Source organism: Indicator indicator, chromosome 29 (genome assembly GCF_027791375.1).
Source record: "Indicator indicator isolate 239-I01 chromosome 29, UM_Iind_1.1, whole genome shotgun sequence".
Classification (NCBI taxonomy): domain Eukaryota; kingdom Metazoa; phylum Chordata; class Aves; order Piciformes; family Indicatoridae; genus Indicator; species Indicator indicator.
In genome coordinates, this window is record NC_072038.1 from 4,043,191 (window position 1) to 4,066,720 (window position 23,530).

The 23,530-nt window shown below is 50.1% G+C and overlaps 1 protein-coding gene across 1 annotated transcript; it reads left to right on the forward strand.

Moving 5' to 3' along the window:
• The first annotated feature begins 1,654 nt into the window (after positions 1-1,654).
• Positions 1,655-17,051, forward strand: TSEN54 (tRNA splicing endonuclease subunit 54). The gene is made up of 13 exons (XM_054394054.1): positions 1,655-1,751; positions 6,743-6,960; positions 7,068-7,243; positions 8,062-8,125; positions 8,270-8,353; positions 10,244-10,342; positions 10,634-10,686; positions 11,040-11,138; positions 12,231-12,865; positions 13,911-13,971; positions 14,709-14,825; positions 15,434-15,478; positions 15,871-17,051. Exons 1-13 carry the CDS (start codon positions 1,655-1,657, stop codon positions 16,019-16,021), a joined length of 1,899 nt encoding a protein of 632 aa, XP_054250029.1. The 3' UTR covers positions 16,022-17,051.
• Positions 17,052-23,530: the final 6,479 nt, after the last annotated feature.

Genomic DNA, 23,530 nt, shown 5'->3' on the forward strand with positions numbered 1-23,530 from the left:
GTCCAGCCCAAGAACACCTTTTAGATTTGAAAGCCTCAGAGATGGACAAGGGAGATCCCTAATGCCAGTTCTCGCTGCTCCCAGCCGCAGGACATGAAGTAGAAGCTGTTGATTTAGCTGCACAGTAATGGGAACCACTCAAGCCACGTGCAAGGCAGAGCACAGCCCAGGCGTCTGCAGGGTCACATCAAGAGGCACAGCAGCACAGAGCAAGGGAGCAGCTGGCACAGAAGCCAAAAAGCCAATCCAGGATCAAACAAAGCTGCAGAAGGTCCAATTCCATCATACCCTCAATTCCCCATTGCAGAGAGACACTGAACTATTAACTCTGTTAAAGACAGATATATACATATAGGTAGCTTTTCCTCCTGCAAGACATGTTAAGGCTACACCTTTCATACTGAAGTCTCACTTCTGGTGTTTGAAGACAGAAACTATTCCCCAAAGCATCCAGGAGCTCCCCTGGCTGCCCTCCCAGGCAAGCAGAGGCACCAGAGCCCAACATATGTGCAGGCTACCAATTTTTTTTTTTTAGCAAACTCCTTTATGGGAGGAAAGAGGGAAAGCAGCTTGGTTATTTGGGACAGATTTCAGGGACAATCCCTGTCTCTGTGGCAGGAGCTGCCCCATACTATACTCATCTGGATGCCCCAGGAGGCACATGGATGGACTCCATGCCTGCCCAAAGTGCTCCACCTAACTTAGCTGCTCCCAACATGATTTAGGTGACTGAAAACCACCTTTACAAAGTAAGGTGAAAATTACTCTAGCATAGAGCCTGGTTGAAGAGTAAAAACCAGGGAAGTGGCTTTACAAGCTGGACCCAGACCTATGTGTGATTGGTAGAAGAAAACTACCCTGAGGCACTGAGTGTTTTTCCACTTACACAGCCCTTTCAGTGCAGAAAAGAACCACTTCTACCAACCTGCCTTTTTAGTCCAAATGGAACCCAATCACCTAAAATACTATGCACACAATTGAGAGAAAGATCTTACTTGGCAAGTCTGAAACAAAAGGGAGCTACAGCTACAAAATGGCCTTGATGTAGGCTCTGAAAGTTGTGTATGACTTGGAATGCAAGAATCACCTCTTGGTTGGGAAATGGCCTAAGTCAAGGTCAGCCCTATGTAAGGGTGGCAAGAAGTCATCCAGAGCCTTTAACATCTAAGGTTCACCCTGCAGGATCCCACAAGTAGCGGGACACTTAGGATTAAAGATCCTCTGGGCATCTCACCAAACTCACCAGAATCCCAGCTTGGCTCCTAAAGCCAAGGAGGGAGGTAGGGAGACCCAAGAGGATATTAAGAAGGGGTTGCAAGTGTTGTATTTTTGCAAACGTCCCAGCATTCAAGAGATGCTCAGGAGGAAGAGCTGGGCACCCAGCAGCTGGGAGCAGTGCAGAAACACAGGAGTTGGCAGGAAGAGAAGCAAAGTAGTAGCTGGAAACTTATCCTTGGCAATTTGCTACCCACAAGCAAAAAGGAAAGCAAGCAACACCCTTTTTAGCCCTTCATACAGAGGACAAATCACTGAAGAGGTCTTTACCTGTCACTATCACAGTGCTTTAGAGGGAACTCTGTGTTCAGAAGGCTGATTTGTTTGTTGGAGTTGTCAAAATATCTTCATTGTTCCAACCTCTTGCTGTAGCGCTGGAATGAAACTGAAGAGCTCGGATGAGCACACATCAGTGTTGCAACTAACCAGTGCAAAGACCTTTGACACACAGGCAGCAACACAGAAGAAAGCTGATGGTACAGACAGTGAGCAGCTCTTCAGTCTTCCACAGCACCTTAACCACCCCCTGCTCCCAGCCTTGCTGTGGTTGTGGACTCAGCAACACAGAACAAATTGTTTATCCCCTTTGTTTTGAAGCTTGGGGTGCTCAGAGCAGGTAAGGAACAGCCTGGAGCTCCACAAAGTAATGAGACACTGCAGAGCAGGTCCTTGATCTCCCAGTTCCTTGCCTTACACAATATTTCCCTCTCTTCAGTCCCCAGCACAAGCCAAGGACACGCTGGGAGTCCTGACTCAGCCACTTGTTTCTGACCCAAAGGCACATCACTACCAGGTATCTCCTTTCATATAAAGCCCAGCAGTGTCTGAAGTGCTTCTCCAGACCGAAGCCCAGGGAACACATCTCAAAGTGAATACAAACACCTTGCAGGGAAAGTCATGAAACTTGGAGCAAGGAGCTAATCTATAGCCTTGAAATTGAAATCATGAGGCTTCGTTCTCCTGAGGTAGGCATCCCAGGGTAAATCTCCAGTCCCATCAAGTGAATCATGAGCAGGATGCCAAGGCAAATGGGGGAAATAAGATAAGCTCCAGCCATTCTCTCCAGGTGGAAATAACTCAGCATTTCTCCCAGCCTAGAGCTCTGCATCATTGAGGCAAGAAAGGCTTCTGACTTTTAAATCAATCTTGCTGGATTTGGCCTATGGTTCCTTGGCTTTTCACACCTAATTAACAATGGGCAGCTTCCAGTAAATGATTTCAAATAAATCTTTAGACAGCTAACAGAGAGCAGCTCTAGAAATTCACACAGTGCTGTTTGGAAGCCTCGATTCAGCTCATGATCTGAAGCCTTAGAGCTGGCTCCTGGTACACCATAAGCCTGCTTAATGACACTACATCAATCTCCCTGCTGCAAAGCAGAACCCCAAGCATTGTGCTGTAGTCCATGGACAGTCACACCAGAGCAACTTCTGCCACAAACTCAGCAGAAGAGAGAAGGTGAAATTTAAGAATCTCCATCTCTCAGCCATCAGAAGGCAGCAGCAGATGCCAGGCAACCACATCTTAACACACTGATCATGCAGACATATTAACCATCCAATCCCCAAAGTCCTGTACTCAAAGACAGGCTCCTTTTTTTAAATTTGTTTTGTTTTTTCTTCTCCTAAAATTAATGACAATAAAAATCTTCTCCTTCTACGTCCCATGCCCAGCCCTGAGAAATGACAACAGCAGCTCACCCCTGAAACTTCTCAGTAGCCTCACTTTGGGGCAAAAACATTTTCCTATTGCCCTGCTCAAAGTCCCAGCTGTAGCATGCTGGAGGAACTAACACAAGCATCACAAGCTTGCCAAACCAGGAAGGAATTCACCCAAACCTCCAGGTCGAGGCCAGAAAACACAGAGGTCCCACACCTCTCAGACAAGCTGTAACACCTGACACAGTTATCTCCTTTTCCTCCCAACCCAAGCATTTTACTGTTTATCTGAAGACCTGCCAAACCCTGAAGTTGATTGCCCAACCCTTCTTATACTGTAAGTTGTCTATGTGATGGTCCAGAAGCTCAGAGTGGAGATATTTTCCACTAGAAGATAACAAAGTGCAATGATAATAATTAAACAGCTGTGTGCTGACCTACAGCTAACCTGTGATAACAGACTCCTTGAACAGCAGTGACATGAGCACAGCTCAGAGCTATGCCACTATGATACCACCACAGGTATTGCAACACACACAGGCATTAAAGCAATCTCCAGTTACAGGGAGCTTGCAACAGCCTTTTCCATCCCAAATCACATAAAAGCCATCTCCACACAAAACCTCCTGGTACCAGGACGTGCTCCATGGCTTGCAATGAAGTCAGGCTGGATGGGGCAGTAGTATCTGTCTCACATTGTTTTCCAAGTGTTCCCATTTGCTGACAAATAGAGAAAGTCTGAGCCACAAGCAGCTGTGGCAGAGATGGTCTCTGCAGAGTTACTAAAATATTTCCAAACACCATGCCAAGAACCACAGGAACTACAGCAGGTAGCCCCACACCTGGCAGTGCTGCTTAGCTCAGGCATAAGGCACATGATTCCCACCTGGCTGTGCCTTGCATGCTACATGAAGCTACAAAAACAACCCCAAGGCCACACTTTCTCTTGTTTTCTCCCCAAATACCGAATCTGTTTACACCAAATTCATCTAGGAGTTACCCACAAGGAACTCGTGTTTACAGGCACCACACAAACACAACTTGGACGCAACAGCAAAGAACTGAAAGGACTCAAACCTGTTGCTTTGCACCACAGTTCTGCTCCATTCTACTCAGAGCACCAGGGGTCAGCAGTAGGAGGGACAGTCAGGAGCTGGTTACCCCACTCAGAAGGGGCCACCAGTCCATATATTCAATCTTCACACTGCATTTACACTTTATCAACATGTTTTCTATCCCCAAAAGAAAAAAACCCAAACCCCCAAACAAAACAGGCAAACCCACCAGACTTACCTGCTCTGAAAGCCCATGGTCCTGGGGCCATGCTGGTACATTCAGTGCTGTGTTTCTCTGATCAAATCAAGCCTGTTTTCCCTTGGAGAGAGGGCAGCATCCCACAGGAACTTGAGAGAGCAGCCTGGGTTCCCATCAATAACTTCCACCATGCCTCCTCCACAACTGCGTGGGCCACCTAGATGATGAGAGCTGGATCCTGCTCTGCTACCTGCTGCCACACGCTTGTACTCTTCCCTCTTGGTAGCCTCCAGACTCACAGTCCCATATTCATCCTTATTTCAGCTCACAGGACATCCTGAGCAGACCATTCCCTCGCAAAGCCAAGTTTTGCCACTGCTCAGCCCAATTACCATCATTTTAGTTCAAAGAGGAACATCTTACAGCTGTCCACCTTCTCACAACCCTACTGAAGAGTCACTACAGAAAACCCATGATGGGCTCCATCAACACTGTAGTTACAATTTCAAGACTAGGGCACAGAAACATCACGTTAAAACGCTCAACTTAAACCCACAAAAAGGAACTAAGGAAAAGGAAGGGAGAAAAAGCCCACCTCACCCTCCATTTGTAAATGAGGAAAGAGAGTGTAGCCCCCTCAAGGTCCACCCACACCCAGCTGACAACCCTCACGCTGTTAGGGCTGCTAAGAGGCTTCAGCTGGGAGAACCTTAGCGAGCTCCACCAGGGGTAAGGCTCTGCTGGTGCCTCTGTGTGGAACAAGACAACCCCCAACCCCTGCCCTGTGACAGCTAAAATCCCAGTATTTGAAAGAAATGTGAACTAAGATTAGTCTTGACATTTCTGGGTCTTATAATCACAGTGGGTGACAAAAGCAAATTCTGGATCGGAGCCTTTCCCCGAGCGATTTAAACATCTATTTTAAGGAAAGCCTGAGTTAAACAAAGGGGTGACAGCCCACAAGCTGAGAGCTGCAGGATGTGGTGTCCTGGGATTATGTTCTAATCAGGCGGCCCGAGTAGCCTCCAAAAGAGATGGGGGTTGGCAATCAGGAGGCAAAAGCGCTGCCACCACCTGCCTGCTGCCCCACACGCTGCCTGCAGCTCTGTGTCCTGACACCAGCCATGACCGAAATCACTTGACCCCTCTATGGGATGGAAGTTTAGCTCAGAAGGAGGAAATAATCAGGCAGGGAGTGAAAAATTAAACTATTCAGCGGAAAATGTAGGGGAATGGTTTTTGCATTCATCTGCCTATGCTGGCATCTTGTCAAAGGACTGTTATTGGGAAACCGCAGTGGAACCAAGGACTCCGCTGAGGGGGAAGCTGTGTTTTTCCTGCTTGAGGCTCAGTGGCTCCTGCCAGCTGCCCTGCAGCAGCAGGAGGTGGGCTTGAGGTGAAACTTGAACTTTTGGTGTGTTTCCCCATCAGGCCCATTCATGTCCCCCCTGGCAGCAAATCCAGCCGTGTCAGCAGAGACACGAAGCTGAGTTCCAGGGAGGTTTCCTGTTTCCAGCCCAGTCAGATCACTGCGTGCTCCACACAGCCTGGTGGCACTGGTACTGGCACCGTGCTGGTCATTGCTGAAGCTGAGCTACGAGAAAATGTGACACCCACTGAAGGGAGAAACCTCCTCCCCCAGCACCACTGCTTCTGCTCCAGGGGCTGCAGCATCTGCCTGAGTGTGCACAGCACCAGCTGTGGAAGCTGCAGGGGCTCTGGAGGAACCCTGGAGGTGTTCAGGAAACGTGTAGACATGGACAGGGTTTAGTGGGCATAATGGTATTGAGTTGATGGTTGGACTCGATGACCTTAGAGATGTTTTCAAATCTTAATGATTTTATGATTCTATGAGGGGATACAGCTGCCCTGTGCTGGTTGTTTTCAGGTGGCTCCAATGGACCCATCACAGAGCACAGCTGAGCCTGCCAGTGCTGTGATAGAACAAGAAGAAATAGCCTTAAGTTGCACCAGGAGAGGTTTAGGTTGAACATGAGGAACATTTTTTTTCCCCTAAAGGGTTGTTAAGCCCTTATCTTGGCTGCCCAGGGCACTGGTGGAGTCCCCACCCTTAAAGGGGTTTCAAAGCCATGTAGTCCTGAGAGACATGGTTTAGGGGTGACTGCTCAGTGATGGGTTGGTGGTTGGACTAGGTGCTCTCAGAGGTCTTTTCCAGCCTAGATGATTCTGTGATTCCATGCTGGTGCACAGCTCAGTGCCTGGCCCCGGTGCAGCACACAGCCCAGTGTGCAGCTCAGCATGTTGTCCCCAAAGTGATTTCCTCATACAGTGTGCAGAGTCCAACCCACACACAGAGACAAGATATCGAGTTTATTAAGATCATGATCAGGAGTGGATGCTAGCAGGGTGATGTCGAGAAGCTAACACATCTTCTAGGTCATAAACTGCATCTTAAACACAAAATGGCAAGGAAGTCACTTCGCTGGTCCTAAATTCACACACGAAGACAGAAATCCACCACTCCTCTGTTAACTTTCTGCTTCCTTCAGGCTTTATCTTGTGAAGCATCTTAGTCAACTGTCCAACAATTACAGCTCGATGCTGGGGCCAGGTGCAGCACACAGCCCAGCCCAGCGCCCAGCCCGGGCGTACTCCACGGCGAGCCTCTTGCAGCTCCCGTGCTCGATCCCCGCCGCTCGCAGTCCTCCGAGCCCCCAGGGGGCGCATTAAGGGCTGCGACGCTCTGGCAGGCTGGGCGGAAGGAGGCTTCCCGTGGCGCGCCCATGGAGCCCGGCGGCTCGCGCCGCCCCAGGTAGGGCCGGGCGGGGCAGGGGGGTCCCGGGGGCTGCCCGCGGCACAGGGAGCTTGTGGCCGGGCCGGGAGGCTATGAGGGGGTGCTGGGGTCCTCTCCCCTCACAGTGCCTCACTTTCTCGCCCCGCAGCGCGGCGGAGCGGCGGGCGGCACGCAAGGCCCTGCAGCGGCCTCATGGCCCGAAGGATTTCATCCCCGACGGCTCGGCCGAGCAGGCGGAGAAGCTGCGGCTGTGCCAGGAGGAGCAGTGGGAGATCCTCTCCGAGGAGCGGGTGGAGCGGCTGTGAGTTCCCGGGGCTGGGTTCGCAGGGTGTCCAGAGCCAGAGGGTTGTAAATGCCCTTTTCCGCCGGGAGGGATGGTGTGTGGGGGCAGAGCAGGGCTCTGTCTGTGCTGCTGTTGTTAGAAGCAGAGCTGTAGGTGTTAGCACGGTAAGTTCCCTTGGCCCTTCCTTCAGCAAACCTCTGCCCAGCTCCCTGGTTGGGGCAGCTCAGCCTCGCTGTGTCCTCATTAGCAGAGGGTCACCCTGGCACACCAGTGGCTTCGGTGTGGGTGTTCAGAAACTCCCTCCAAGGCCCTTCGGTTCTCCTAGGAGTGTGCATAATCCTGTAGCATTTGCACATAGCAGCCATTGCCTTCTTGGGCATGGCCTGTGTTACAAACCCCCTTGTTGATGCTTACATGTGGCCTTCTGCAAATTCGGCCAACCCTGTGTCCCTGGCTTACCACTTTTGGTGGTTTCAACAGCACTGCCAGTCTCTGGAGCTTGTAATTTTTGGGGAGCTTTTCATACACTGCCTCTTAGCACACACTTGCCCTGGTTGATCTGCTGTTGTCTGGTAACAGTTTCTCTGTCTGCAGTGATCAGTAGCAGCAGAAACTATCCATGTTAAATCACTGGGGACTCTTAACTGTTTAGTGATGATAAAATCTTGAGCTGGCATTGCTAGGTCCAGAGGTTGGTGTCTTTCTAAGGCCTTACCCTGTAAAAATGCTACCTGGAAGTTTGCTGCCTTTTGATAGCATCCTGAGCTTGTGTTGCTACCCTAAGAGTTGATTGTGGGGCATGCCAGTAATAACAAACTACTCTGTAACCTTCTCAGGGGGAATCTGGTCAAAGCTGAGTGGAAGCCAGGACAAGGCATCGTAGAGCTGCAGTCCCCCGCGGTGAGTCTGCTGCAGAGTGTGCTTAGTGCCATCATCTCCTGCTGGCCTTTGCAGACTCCTTAATTTGCTGCTTGAAATGGGAGAAAGCCTGGCTGACATCAGAGAACAGCCAGAGCCCATCAGGGACTTGTGCTTCTGTTCCAGGGGAAGTTCTGGCACACCATGGGATTCTCCAAACATGGCAAACAGTACCTGCTGCCTGAGGAAGCTCTGTACCTGCTGGAGTGTGTAAGTAGGATATCTGTGTGTAGGTGGGGCATTGGGTCCTTCCCAAATGACTGGAGGAGCTGTAGCAGCTTTACACTGAACTCTGAAATCTCTCTTGATTTGTGTTGGTCACTGTTGCAGTTTGAGCAGCCAGCAAGCACCCAGTTCTCCAGCAGTTGTCTCTTTCAGCCTGTTGCTGATGGAGCTGTTTGCTTCCACACCATGGGTTCAGGTGTACTCCAGAGCAGCCTGTGCCATTGGCACTGTGTGTTAGTTGGGTTGGTGGCCAGTTTATTCAGCTGCTATTGTGTTTAGCCCACTCCCCTGTCAAATAGGAGAGGGGAGGGTTTGAGCTGATCCAGATTTCTGTTAGTGTAGCTAGTAAGTCAGCTCTGTTCTCAGAATGAGAGAAGCAAGAGGAGCATGGGACAAAGTTTCCTATTGAGATCTCTGCTTTCTTGCCCTGGGAGGGAGGAAACACATTTATGTACCACTGACTTCTTTACTGAAATCTGTAGGCATAGGGACTGAACTTCAGTTCAGGAAAACTGACTGTCCTGGGAATTCCTGAAGATCAAACCATTGCATTTTGTTCCTTGCAGGAGTTAGTTGGAGTAAAAGGTTTGATTCTGAGAAATCCTTTTCCTCAGAACTGGTGTATAGTTAATGAGGACACCTGAGACTGGTCAGTGCCTTCTCTGTCTAGCTGACTTCTTCTCTTGTCCCCTTGTATATTTTGCAGTGGCAGGGTTCATAAGTTCATTAGCACAGTTCTTCCATGCTTCTCTAAGAAGCTGGCAGGAATTAGTGAAACTCTCCAGCTTGGTAGGGCCACATTTAGGCACTAAATCAGCTCTTTCTGTGTGAAGGGTGCTGGTGTGGGAGGCAGTTCTAGAGCAGCCAGTGCTGGACCTGCTTTACACTTCAGCAGAGATCTTGGGGCTGCTACTTGGCATCTCTTCCCAGGATTTATAGCAGAAGGAAATTCAAACGTGGCAGACAGGGGAATGAGATCAGGTTGCTTTCAGTGCTCTTCTGCTTGCAGAGTGCTGGTTAGGGCTCAGTTGCATTTCTTTGCTGTAGGGAGGGTTTGTTTGGGTTGTTTTTTTTTTTTTTTGCCTCTCCACCAAAGCCTTATACCAATACAAGAGATGCACTGATCTAAAGGGAAACTTTTTTCTCCATAGCAAAAGCTGACCTGCAGAGGTCAGGCTTTTTTTTTTTTTTTTACCTCTGGTGTTTTGGCAAACAATAGATTGCAAACAAATTGATGAAAATAAAATTGTTTAGTTGGTTGCTGAGTACAAAGTCTCACCCCAGAAGCAGAAAAGACCAGTTAGATGCCTTCAGCCTATCCCATGGGAGAGGTGTGTTTCTTAGTGTTTTGTTTTCCTGGTTTATGAGTAGACACATTCTGAAGAGGGAAAATAAGGAGAAAAAAGAGAGGCACAACCTAAAACTGCCTTCTGGAGGTTAGTTGCTGTGGCCTGGGGAATCTACCTATGGGATCACTGGGGCTGCAGTAAAGCTTCTGAGGAGCCACTATCAGTTCCTCTGTTTCATCTCCCTGTTGTGCTGGTCCTAAATGTTTTTTTGTAGTTGAGCTGTGTCCTGAATCACTGAGATCACCCAAGTTCAAGAAAACTGTCTCCCAAAGCAGTGATCAGTTGAGTATTGTGCCCCCAGTTGCATCCTCTGAACAGATGCAGTGGTGAAGCAGTGGGTGGGAACTTCTTACCTGGCTGCTAAAACCTAGGTGTGGGAGAGGGACTGTAAGCAATCCAGGTGGTGTATGAGGAGGTGTGGATGTCATGGCAAGGAGAGTGCTGAGACCAGTGGGGAGAGGCTGGTGGGAGCTTTCATGGATCTGTTCCCCATGATTCTCTAAAAAACCAAGTTTCTGCCCTGCAGGGCTCTGTTCAACTCTTTTACAGGGATCTGCCCTTGTCAATCCAGGAAGCCTATGAGATCCTGCTGTCCCAGGAGGCAGTGAGCCTGCCACATTACCAGGTGTGTTGGAAGGATGAAGGCAGAGAGCCCAGCCTCTGCCACATAACCTTCTTGCAGTGGCTGAGAGCAGAGTAGGAGAATTAGGGAAGGAAGGGAAGTCCTTGTCAGCTTTTCCTGCTCACCTTCTTCCAGATGATCAGTTCCTGTTTCCCCACCTTTGCTTTGGGTCTTAATCCTGGTGTTTTCTCCTCTGCCAGTGGCACACTGTGTTTACCCAGTTGTAGCAGAACTGAAGTAAATGGTTTGGGTTTAGGGTAGTCATTTAACCCTCTTGCTTTCCTTTGCTCTAAGGTGTTCAGCCACTTGAAGCAGCTGGGTTATATTGTACTGAGATTCGACCCCAGGTAACCAGCTTTTTCTTTCCATGCTGCTTTCTGCTTTCTGAAGACTCTGAGCAGCTCTGTGCCCACTGCATGGCCCCAGTGGAACGGCAGAGAAGAGGACTTTGACACCCTGCATTCCATCTCTTGGGAGGATTAAAGGCTAAAAGTGGCACTCTACCCTTCCTTGCTCCTCTCTCTTGAGGAGGTGATTGGGAACATGACATAGGGCATGAACTGGTGACCATCCTGGTCTTGCTTGTGGATTTTCTGTGCCTGGAAGAAAAAAGTTTTGTGGCTGTATGCTGGGGGCTGAGCAGGAGGGTAGTTTGCTGCCCCACTCTGCTGTCAGCCTCTGTGTTGGTGTCTCCCTACAGCACTCTCCCATCTCCCTACGAGAGGCAACTGAACCTGGAAAGCCACTGCCAGAGCTCTGGGAAACACCATCGCAAAAGGAGGGGCAGTCCCAGCCCTGGGTAAGGATGTGGCCCAAAGCCTTCTTCCATCTTCAGCCAGGCTCTGCAACTTGGGAACAGTATCCTCAGCCCTTTGTGCTGTGCTCAGCTGCTCTCAGCTCTCACCAGGCAGTGCAGTGCTTTTCCTGAAAGCTTTGCAGCACCCTTTGTCACATCTGTACTTCATGCAGGGCTATGGCTAAACTGCAACTGAGCCTCCAACTGCAGCGAGGAGATGCCAGAATAGAAGGGCAGAGAGGCCAGTGCAGAAGAAACACATGGCAGATGTCTCCCCTTGCTCTTGGTTAGAGGAGCTCAGGCACCTCAGTGCACATCTTGTGTTTGTTCAGCCCCTCAGTGTAGCTTTTGTTCTAGGACTGTGCAGCTGAGAGCATAGTTGGATCCTTCCTTGCACACAGCCTCTAGATGTTGCCAGAATGCAAAGAGGTGGTGACATAATTAGTAATTTTGCTAATAATTATGACAGTTTCCAGTAGGTGGCATCATCCTTTAAGAAACAGAGGAGACTCGTCTGCAAGTCCTGTCCTGTTAACAAGTAACCCAGTGCCTGAGGAGTTGTGAAATTTTAGGAGCTGGGAGATAAAACTGTTGGTTTAAGACCTGTCCCATCTTCTCTGGGACCAGAGACTTGAATCTCATACCATTTAAGGGTGCTGACAGGGAGGTTTCTGCCTGGTCTGTGCTGGTTTGGCTGCAGTCCATTCTGTTTGCAGGGAGGTGTTTGGGTCAGTGTATGGGGGTGTGGAGGCTGCATAGTGGGTTGGGAATGTGTCTGTGCAAATCCAAGATGGGATTCTCCTCAGTGGTGAAGTCAAACCTGACGCAGGACTGCTGAGGAGTTTACTCTGCCTTGGACATTCACTGCTTGTTTTGGCCTGCTTTTTGCCCTTATTATTATCTTGTTACACAAGCAAACACCCTCCTTACAGCCAAGAAGTTGTTGTCAAGGGTTTGCAGACCTCTCTGAGGATTCCTGCCACCTTTGCTGTGCTTCCTTCAGGCTTTACAGGCTACATTCTTCCTGGTAGCAAGGAAGAGGCAGGGCTCAAATGGAATAAAGTTCTACCTCATGTTTTCCCTATCTGTTTTTAGGTCATGTGAGAAGAAACTCAAGATATCTGAGAACCTTCCAGAAGCTGAAGGGGCTTCTGAAAAAGCTGGAGGTGACTGTGGAGGCTCCAACTGCCTTCCCATGGATGAAGAGCCCTTGTCAGAGCAGCCAAAGGAATCGGATGCTGGCAGTGGAGAGGGGGAGTCAAACCCTCTGCCTCTTGATACAGGACAAAAGGACTTCCTGAGCCCCTCCAGGAGCCGAGCTGGAGATCACAAAGGAGGCAGCACTGGTACCCATGCACCCCACTGGGATTTTACCACCATCATCTTGCCAAATGTGGCCTCAGACCAGCCATGCACACATCTGCCCTTACCTGAGAAGGAGCTGCTGCCAGAGAACGTGCCCGGGAGGGAGGTGGACGCAGCCGGCTGGTGCGCACGCATCAACCAGAAACAGGAGAGGCTGTCACGGAAGGAGAGGGAGCAGAGAGACAGGGAGAGCAGGTACAAGAGCAGTGTCAATGCTGACCAGGAGGTGAGGCGCTGCTCCAACTGGCAGGAGTACAAAGCCCTCTTGGAGAAGAGGAGCCAGCAGAGGCTTTGGAGACGACCGCCGCATCTCTGGGACCAGGCTGTCACACCGCTTCTGCGGCCAGATGAAGCTACCTCAGCAGGTAGTGGCTCTGGGAACTTGAGAAGGATCTCCTTCTCCCCCCCAGCTCTGTGAAACATTGCCTGGTATGCAACAGCAAAAGGGGTGGCCTCAAATACTATATTCAGTTTTGGACCTCTTGCTATGAGTTTGTTGAGTTGCTGGAGCGGGTCCAGAGAAGGGCAGCAAAGCTGGTGAAGGGTCTATAGGACAGGTCTGGTGAGGAGCAGCTGAGGGAGCTGGGATTCTGCTGTCTGGAGAAGAGGAGGCTGAGGGGAGACCTCATTGCACTCTACAACTCTGAAGGGAGTTTGTAGTGAGGTGGGGGTTGGTCTCTTCTCGCTACTATTAAGTGATAGAATGAGAGGAAATGGCCTGAAGTTGCACAAGGTTTAGGTTGGATATTAGAAAAAGTTTCTTTCCTGAAAAAGTGGTCAGGCATTGGAACAGGCTGCCCAGGGAAGTGATAGAGTCACCATCCCTGGAGGTGTTCAAGAAACGTGTGGACATGGCACTCTGGGACATGATTTAGTGGGCCTGGTGGTGGTGGGTTGATGATCTTAGAATAATTTTGGTTGGTAAAGACCTCTGTGATTCTGTGGAGAAAGCGAATGTCAGTTTAGAGGACAGTACCTTGAGAAGGAGAAGATCATTAGCAGACCTAGGTAAAGCAGGCACAGAGGAGCCCAGCCACAGGCATAAGGAGTGAGAAGAAAGTTTCTCTTCTGCTTTTCCATCTCTTTCTATAGCCTACTCAAGTGCCAGGATAAATGGGGCCTTGGGAGGTCTCCTAATCTGTTCCCCATGTCCTACTGTATTGCAGTGCTTCCTGCTAGGCTGTTAGGCATGTGAAACCAGGGCCAGCATGCTGCAAAGCCACTGCAGGGCGTGCTGGGCTGTGTGCTGGGGGGAGATGAGGAAGTTGAGGTCTTTGAAGTAGCCAGTGGTGACTGTGGTGCTGCCAGCCATTGTCAGAGGAGGAAGGTTTGTGGGTGGTGGTGGAGTGCTTGGAGTAGCCTTGGAGAGAAATAGCTGGTCTGATTCTTTCCTGTTCCTTCCCCCTCCAGCTGTGCTCCTCCAGCAGATCAGTGTGCTACAGCCCTCCCACATCCTGGATGGAGCCTCTTGGTTAGTATCCAGCCAGCTCGTAGCTGTTAGGGAGTAGGGGGTGGGTCTTGTGATTGTCCCTGCTTGTGAGGTCTGTGAGATGCTCTTAGCAGCAGTTTGAGAGCTGCCTGGTACCCAAGATGCTGGGAGAATCCAGCACTGCTCCATGACCCTGTTGCACCTGTAGTGAGGGACTGATGTTTCTGTGAAGTACCAGGTCCTGCAGCAGCAGAGCTGGAGCATTCCAGGCCAAGTAGAACATCAGGGTTGCTGCTTTCCTGCTGTTCCCTCTCTGCACCCCAGCCGGGTAACCTCCCCCAGAGGTCTGGTTAGGTTTCACCCGTGCCTCATGCCTGGACTGTGCTGCCATCTCTGCTGCAGTGATTCTAAAACCTTGGCCTTGTGACTTTTGGTTCTATTTCTGCCTCCCAGACTCGAGGGGCAGGGGGGGAGCGGTAATGTGCAGTCCCTGCAGGGCAGAGAAGTGCTTTGTTCTGTATCTGTTAGTGATGCCCCACTGCAAGGAGGTCTGCAGAGAAGGGAGTGTGGCAGATACAGGGCAGGAACTTGCTCTGATCTGACCTGGATCTGGAAAGTAATTAGAGCATTTGCAGGTTCAGTCCTTTAAGGAATGAAGCCTTTCAAGGGGTCCAAACTAGCCAGACTTCAAGAACTTGGGCTCCTTCTTTATTCTGCTGTATCTATACCTTACAGTGGTTCACTCCCATACATGTGTAGGTGTGTTCTCTCTTCTGTAGGCTGCAGGAGGACCCAGAGCCCATGAAGATAGATTTCAATGTGTATCCAGCAGATGCTGTGGCCAAGTTTAAGAAGACAAACCCTGGGAAGCCGTATGTCAGGATGTGTGTTCGGAGGTACCTATGGATCTTGTGTTGTGTTGTGAAACCTAGCAGTTGGTGGTGGTAAAACGAAGTCCTAATGATCTGTGAATGACCCAGCATCTTGTGACCTTTACACATCATCACCCTTGAGGGTGGTCCTGCCCAGGAGGTTAGGTTTTTTTTGCTTTCAGTTCCTCCTTTGCTGGAGGCTGTGGCTGACAATTCCCCCAGCCCTTGTTCTCAGCCCACACTCTTTGGTCATCTGTTTGCTGAGCGTTAACTGGAGTCAGGAATAAGAAGCCACAGCTGTATTTATGCAATGCTGGTGAAACTTAGGTAGAGCTCAGTTTTGCAGGGAGTGAGCTGTGTGATGCCTGAATCTTCAGGCAGTGCAGATCCCTGTGCATTTCTGCAGAGATGTTACACCTCCCCAGAGCTTGCTCCAGGCTAAGGGCCATGGGTTTAGCGTTTCCACCTTTGTCAAACGTCACTTTAAGGTCAGTGTGAACAGAGGGTGGATGTCCCCTTTTTGTCTGGATCTAGAATCTGGTGCTTAAATTCCATAGGGAGGTACAAAGCTCAGTCTCTGCCCTTTTTGATTTTGAGATCTACTAAACCTGTTCCTCCTCTGCTCTCTGCAGCTGTAGTAGCTGGAGCAAGGAAGGCGGTAATGCAGTTTTACCAAGGCCTGTCGTGAGCAAATAGGATGAGCCTTGCTTTAGAAATATTTTAATTTACAAGCAACTGGACTCTGCAGAATTAAAAGGAGGGAAAAGCAGGTCAGATGTTGATCCCAGCAACCTAAAGATCTTCCTGGCACAAAGGTATTAAGATTGCAGGGGGTTGGCAATTTGCCACTAGCCCTGTGAGCCGCATCTAATAGGCACAGTGTGGAGCGGTGTGCAGTTGTCCCTGTTTCTGGCAAAGGATTTGACATCTCCCAGTTCACAGCATGCAGTTTTTCTCTCTCAGGCCCAGCAGCCTCCTGAAAAGGGTGGGGAGGGTCGCTACCAACTCCTTGGTGGCCAGGTGTCTGTTCTTCTTGCTTTGAGAACAAGGGATGTCTTTCTCTCTGCAGCTTTGACGAGCAGATCCCATCCCTTCGGGCTCTGAAGCAGGTTACCTATCAGAGTGGGGACGTCCCGGTGGTATTTGCTCTGGTGGATCATGGAGACATTGCCTTTTACTCACTGAAGGAATTCAAGCTGCCAGTTGATATTAATCACTGAAGTTACTGTCTATTGCAGAAATGGTGTGGGATGAAGGGAAGAGCTTTACTCAGGATGTGTTTTTTATTAAAGAAATACCAGAGAAACTAGAGCCTCTCAGAACTGGAACCTTGAGTAGCTGACTACTTTTTTAGCTGTTATGGACTTCACCCAGCCAGGTGAAGTTCAGTGATAATGGCTTAGCTGGGCATTTCTGGACTGATGTACACACTGCTTTGTTTTTGAAGCCACTGGTTCTCTGCTTTCTCACCTTGTGGACCACTAGTCTTCCTCTTCTGTGTCATCTTTGGCTGACTTGTGAACTATTAGAAAACACTTTGCTGATGATCCTCTTGTCACATGTTAAGAACCACTGTGCTACACCAGTCGAATGGTTGGAGAGTCATTGAGGTCAATCAGGGACAGAATAAGCTGATCAGATCAGTGGTGGTGTCCTGAGCTCCTGTCATTCAGCTGTGCCAAGAACTGCCAGATGAGATTCTGATCTGCAAAAGGCACAGCCATAAAGCTCAGCCACCTGGAGTAAAGTTTCCAGGCACTTGAGAGCAGCAGACTGTGCCTTGAATGCTATTTGATCAGCTGGAGGTCACAGAAGGCCCCAGAGCATTGCAGATGGCACTCCAGCCTCACACTGGAGCAGCTGTTCTGAGATGTGTTTTGGCCATGCAGCATTATGCCATATTGAAGTTTGCTCACCAGTAGCCTCACCAGAGCTGTGCTGCAGCTCCCTGTTTCGGCCTGACCTCCTCTTTCCTGGCTGTGGATCCTTTTCTTTTGCAAGTGAGAGATCCCTGAGTAAAGAAAAGCTACAAATTCCTCATGAGCCTTTCAGTCCTATGGCTGTTGTGCTCCAAATGGGGGACATCATTGCTTTCCTGTGGGAGCTTCCCACCACGATATCCAGGTACCAAATTTGCTTTTAGCCTCTATGCAAAAGTGTTGGTGCCAGGAGGTCTGCTGGGTGGGCAGGAGTGTGCTGAGCACAGTTGTGTGCAGTATTGAGGTTTGTAATAGCAACTGGCTTAGATGCTTTTTGTTTGATGATTTTTTTTTTTTTTTAGTTCCTTTTGGAGACTGGGAGAAGGCCAAACAATAAAAAAGCCTTTTCCAGCAGTGTGAGCTCCTCAGTGTGGTTCTTAATTCCTGGAAATAATACAGGGAGAGGGAGACACTCTTGGGGAGGCTACTGGGGCCCGAGTAGCACCAGTTGGTGAGTGCTTGCTCATGGCCATACAGCCCTGGCTGTACAGCTCCACTCCTATCCCCGTCTGTGTTTGGATCCAGCTGCTGCCTTGTTCCCTAGGAAAGCAGCAAGCCTCAGAGCCTGGAAGAGTCCCAACCTCTGCAGCTCCCATCGGCACACACCCCCCTCCCATCTTCATCTTCCTCCTGTGTGGTCAGAGGTATTGTAGTCCAGGGTGGCAGGGATCTGCTGCAAGCTCTGTGCCTGGTCCTGTTATGTGCACACACCTCTATTATCAGATGCTGAAACTCAGCAGGGTGCTATAAGGGTCAGACAGCTCCACCCACATGACCTCCCCTTCCTCTTCCTCCTTGAGCAGTGCTTGTGCTCTGCTGGTCCTTCAAACCCTGGGGTTGGCAGCTCCAGTCTGTGCTCTCAGCATTCATCCCAGACTGTTTTGCAGATTAAAGGAGTGGGAACAAAGTTTCTAAGAACAGGCGTAGCCAGAAGAGCTCCAGTCTGACCCACAGGGCTCACGTTTGTCCTGGAATTAGGTCAAACTCCCTCCTGTTGATTTCAATCAGTCTCATCTGCTTATGCCGAGGTGGAACTGTATCGATGAACTCCTCAAGAGCCACCCCGTGAGTTTCGCTGGGGCAGAGACTCCCTGATTCAGCATAAAGCAATTACAATTTAATAACCACTGCAGGGAGGATTGAGAAACTCTGGCTGCCTTGCTCAGCACCACACCATCTGACAGTGCCTTTACCAGGATGGGATTATGATGCAGACCGATACTGCTGCTTCATTTTGGGCTGTGATACAGCCTGGCTGGATGTTGTAAGGAGATGACAGAAACAAATATTTTAACTGAAAAACATCACTTCTGGAAGCTTGGCTGAACTTGGAGTGTTACAATCTGTTTGTCAGAGGTAACATCAAGCTTTTGCATGCTTGCGGAGCAGCTGGGAGACTTTGGACTGCAAGAGTTTCCTGCGCTGGGACATAGCCGGGTTGTGCAGGGAATCGCTGGCAGTTGTGTGGCGCTCGGCGGCCGTGGCTTTAGCTTTCTGCTCAGCCTTTCCCTCTCTTTTTTCGCAGGGAGGTTGGCCAACTTCCTGGGCTTCGCGACAGATCCCTGCCCCTCGCGGGGCTGGCGGATGGGCAGAGCTGGGAGCAGGGGGCCTGGCACGCGTGTGATCCAGTCTTCCCCGTCCGGTGCTCGGTGCCGGGGTCCCCCCGGGGCAGAGCCCCTCTCCCCTAATCAGGCAGCGCGACTGCCCCTTGGCGTTTGCCGCCTTCAGATCGCCTGCGAGCGGCAGGGCGCTGATTTATTCATGAGCGCGCCTCATGGGGGGGCGGGGCAGCCGCGGGCTGCCTGATTTGCATGCGAGGCCCCGCCCCGAGGCGGCCTGCACCCAGTCCCCACCCCCGGGAGCGGCTTTCAGGCGATGCCCCGCCCCACCGCACCCCTCCCGGAGGTGCCCAGGGAGGGAGGCCGAGGCCGTTGCAGCCGCGTTACGAGGGGCTAGCGGGCGCGGAGCGAGCGAGGCCGGGGCGGCCCCGGCTCCAGGCCCCGCAGGTGAGCGGAGCTCGTTGGGACTTCGCGGGGGGTGCGGGAGCGGGGCCGGGGCCGGGGCCGGCGTGGCGGGAGAGGCTCCGAGGGACGGGAGGGGAGTGGAGAGAAGAGAAGAGAAGGGGGGTGGGGTCCACCCATGGAGGGTCCTCCCGGGGGTCAGCGCTGCTTGTGAGAGGGCTCGCTGCGGCGGGCCGGGGCAGCGCTGACTCTGCCTACTCCTCCTAGGTTTTGCGGCGTCCCGCGGGCTTGCTCCCAGAATCCCTCCGGTGGGGCTGGCAGGTGCTCGTCGGTGCCTCCGCCCCCGCGGGGCATCCGCTTTACCGGGTGCCCGGGGCCCTGTGCACTGCCCCATTCTGGCGAGCCCGGCTGCTGGGCCCGGTGCTTTGGGGCTGCCCACACCTGAAACTTCTGTGTCCCAGCACATCCCGAGACACCTTGGCCTTGGCTCGTCGAAAAAACTTCAGGCAGCGGCGTTGAGGGGTTGGGTTAGTTCGTGTCCGTTCGGGGTTTTGTTTGCGTATCGGTTTCTGGCTCCTCCGGCAGCATGTGCCGTGTGTGTTGCGGCCGGGGCCGCAGCCGGGGGGCACGGCGGGCAGCTGCACATCCTGGGATTTTCTGGCGGAGGTCTCGGCTCTGACCGCCTGCTTCATAACTTCCTGGTTTAGCGGGAGTGGGTCCTGGACGGGGCTGCCTTGGGGGGCTGCCGGGAACGGCTTCGGGATGGAGGCTTCAGCGAAAGCCGCGGCAGATCGGACACCGGCCCGGAGCAGTCCCTTGTCCTGCAGTGGGAGATGTCCCTGCCCGCAGCCCGGCCCTGCTCCATCTGCCATGGCTGGCTCGAGGCAGATATGCTCGGGAACTGCAGCGTCTCTTTGGGACGCTCCGGTAGCATTTTCCTCTTTCTTTTCCCTTCAAATCCCTGCCTGTATTGTTTCATGTTGCTCTTCGCTTTTTTTTCTTTCCAAAGCTGTCAGAGGTTGATGGGTGAGGGAGAAGGTTACTTCTAGTAGCAAGCAGGCGCAACAAGAAGGTGGAACAAGTTGCTTAAGCCCTTGTCTCAGGTTGCCCTGCAGCTGTGGCTTGGGAACAAGCTGGTTACTGAGATCTCTCTCTCTCCTGCAGGTGAGGCTTAACCTTGGCTTTGGAGAAAGCTTTATGTGCCTGTATTTAGTGTTGCTAACAGCGTGGAGCAGTTGAAGATGCTTCTTGGTCAGGGTGTCTGCAGTGTAGTGTCGCAAATCTTTAGGTTTCTGTGAGGACAGTGATGAGAAAGGAGGAGGATAAAAGTTGTTCACGGTGATGTTACTTGATGGGGAATGCTGCCCTTTGTAGTCATCTGAGGGCATTGGTAGTCAACTGGAATATCTTGCTTTACCAAGTCCCAGGTGAAGCAGTATGCCCAAAGCAGCTGCCTGGTGATTTTTGCTTTGATTTGGGAAGCTGGTGCTTCTGGCAAGCAGAATGCAAAGTGGTGGTAGGTCCTGAGGCTTCCCCGTGCATCCTGGCACGTTTCTTGTAAAGACAGCCTGGCCCATGGATTTGTGCAAGTAGTGAGCAGTCCCTAATCCAGCTCAGGGTGGCTTGGAACCACTTGAGGGGTTCTATTTAGTTTAGAGTATTGAAAAGGGAGAAGTGTTCTCAAACATCTTCATGGTTGGTGCTGAGAAGCATCTTTCATTTGGCTTTGAACAAATTGCATCTGCTGTATGTAGTGACTGAAGGAAGTTGTTCAGGAGTTAAACCATTTGAGTGTCCTGCATATTCTAGTGGCTTTTTGTGACAGCAATGTAATTGTTGCTGGGAACTACTTATGGAAGAGGTGAGAGTTGTTCCTGGCTGACATGGAGCCTTGAGAGATGTCAAAAATGTTTTAAGCACATATAACGCCATGTACGCATAGTACATGGCAATGAAAGTAGATACTACTGCTAGTAGTCTGATCTTCCTCTAAAGTAGTTATCAAAGGAGGCACTGATGGTAGCTGAAAGTTTGATTTCTGCACAGAAATGCTATGGAAACTCCAATCCTCATCTAGAAGTTTCTTCTAATTATGTCTTCGCATTGCTTTAAGAAGCAAATGCTTTTGTGGTTTACTCCATGGACCCACTGTGGTGTGAAGTGCTGTTCCAGCTGACCAGCTACTCTTCCATTTGAATCATGCTTCTCAGGAGAAGCCTACAAAGAGCTTTGCAGCGTGTGCACTAACAGTGTTGCTCGGTGCAAAGAATTTGTTCTGCCCTAGCGTTTTGAAACTCGGTGTTGTCATGCTCCCATGACAAGGAGAACACAATGGGAATCATAATGACACACACAGGGTTTGCACAACTAGTAAAGTCGTTGCAAGTGGGCGGTTCCTGGTAACTCCACAGCAGAAAGCTGTGAACGTACATGAACTTGCCTGATTGGTAGGCTTGGTTCTTAATTATTTTCCAAGGGTTCTTGGGAATCTATCTCTGATCTTTTATTTAATGTTTTCTGTGCTGTGGGAGGGCAGCCACCTGAAGGAGGTGTTGACACAGTCTGTTCAGTTGTTCATTTAACTGTGTCTCCAGGTTCACGGAAATAAATCTCTTTTTATGGGAGGATCTTTGGTTTGCTTTGCTAGTGCCTGGCTGCTGTGTGCAGGCTGCATCTGAACTCTCTCCTGGTCATAATGCTAGGAGTGCTGGGGACTAGCTGTTGGTCAGCAGTAGTGTAAGGGATCTCTGCATGGTCTTATCAAACTATGAGATTAATGTGTTAGAACACCTTGCTGATGAAGTTTTATCCTGGAAGAATCATAGAACTGTTGAGGTTGGAAGAGACCTTTGAGATGGTCAAGTCTAACCACTTGCCTAGAGCTCACAATCCCACTACTACTGCTAAGCTACTACCATTAAACCATGCTCCTCTTCACCTTCCAAGCTTTTCACCTGCTGCAGCAGCTCCTTCTCTTGCTCTAGCTGTTCTGCTTGTCTTGTGCTTTCTTCTTGAGTGTCTGGCTTGATGGTACATTACAGCTGAGCCTGATTCTAGAGGTGAACTTCACAGTGACAACCCAGTTAAAGAATAGCTGACATGAAGCTGTTCTTAAACTTGCAGCTTCACAGGGAGTCATGTCTGATGGCTCCTGCCATTGATAAACTTGATAAGGCTGGCATTTAAGTGATGCTTTGATCATTTTTGTTGTTGTGAGATTCCCTGGTGCTCAGGAATAGCTTTTTCCTGTGCAGTTGATCCAGCCTCTTGTTCTGTCGCTGTTGACTGTTGGTAACAGGAACAAGGCAGGCTTCTGGCTGAGGGTGGAAACCCAGTTCAGATGAGGCCATGGCAGTGACTGTTTGTTATAGGAGCAGTAACTGCTTGTAGTTCAAACAAACCTCGTTGATAAGGCCTCTTTTATTTTAGCAGGGTTAAAAGCGTTATCAGATGCACAGGGAGAAGTTCTCCCTTTAAGGACCTGTAAGCAGGAAGAGATGATGAGGAAGGAATGAAAAGGAGACCTAAAGCAAAGCAAGCTTGAAGAGTTCTTGAGATACTTGTGGCATTTTGAAAAGAAAGCTTTTGGACCTAATCCCAATGAAAACTTGCTCGAGTTGAGTAAAGGTTGCCTAGGAAGCAAACAGATGGTACCTTGCAACTCTTACATGAGCAAAATAAATTCATTATAGGTTTGGTTTTTTGTCGTGGGGTTAACCTGGGACCATATCCACACTTCATACAGTCAGTGTAGTAAAAACTTCTGACCTGGGCTTCCTCATCCTGTAAGGCTCTGTGGTTGGGACTTAGACTGTTGGTGCTTTTATACTTCTGTCTAGAAATTCCACTTCGATGAGAGCACATAAGAAAAAATTGTGACAAATTTCTACAGAGAGTGATTCCCCTCATCCCATGCCTAGCTGATGGAGAAAATGTAGAGTGTCTCAGCAAGCTGTGCATGGCCATCAAGACATGTTGCTGTGTGCAAAAGCAGTGAAGACAAAGCAAACCGTGGAGTTCTGCTGGGATTCCTGACATGCAACAGTAAGGAACAATTAAATGCTTCTCCTAAGAAGAAGTATTTGGCCTTCTGTGGAATATGGGTCTGTCATGAGATGTGGCATGTGTGCTTCCATAAATCTCAGCACCTAAAATGAATGGAGCTGAGCAAGGAAGCCAAATGAAATCTGGTTTGGATGTTAACTGCTCCTGAGTCTGTGATTGGAAACAGGATCATCCTGCAGCTCATGCTCTCATTGCATTTCTATATAAATAGTGAAGAGCTTTTGTTTTGTGGCTGGATCTAATCAAGGTGAAAAAAAGGGTACCTCATGATATTTACCTAAGCACTCAGCTAACAAAGCAGCAGGAGCTCAATGTACAGGGCACTGTGAACTCTGCTGTCTGGTGTGCATGTACTGAATAGGAGCAAAACTGGAATTGACTCAGCCTGGGCTATTGTTGCCTATAAACAGCAGACCTCAGTGCATCTTAGAACATTGCACATAGTTTCTGGTAGAAAACTCATCTTTGAAAGCCTAAAGAATGGTTTCTCTGGAAAAGAAGAACATTAGATACACGCAGACCTGGCATGGCTTCAGAGGCTACTGGAGAATTCCTTTCTGGCTACTGGTAGCCACAACTGTTACCATATGGTTGTGAATGCTGACTGGCAGATAGCTGCAGAGCACATGGGGTTGGGGTTTTATGTAAGACACTTGAAGGTGTGTGGGAGAGAAGCTGGTCGGCTAATATGGAAATGTGCATCTGGAAGATAAGATCATACAGA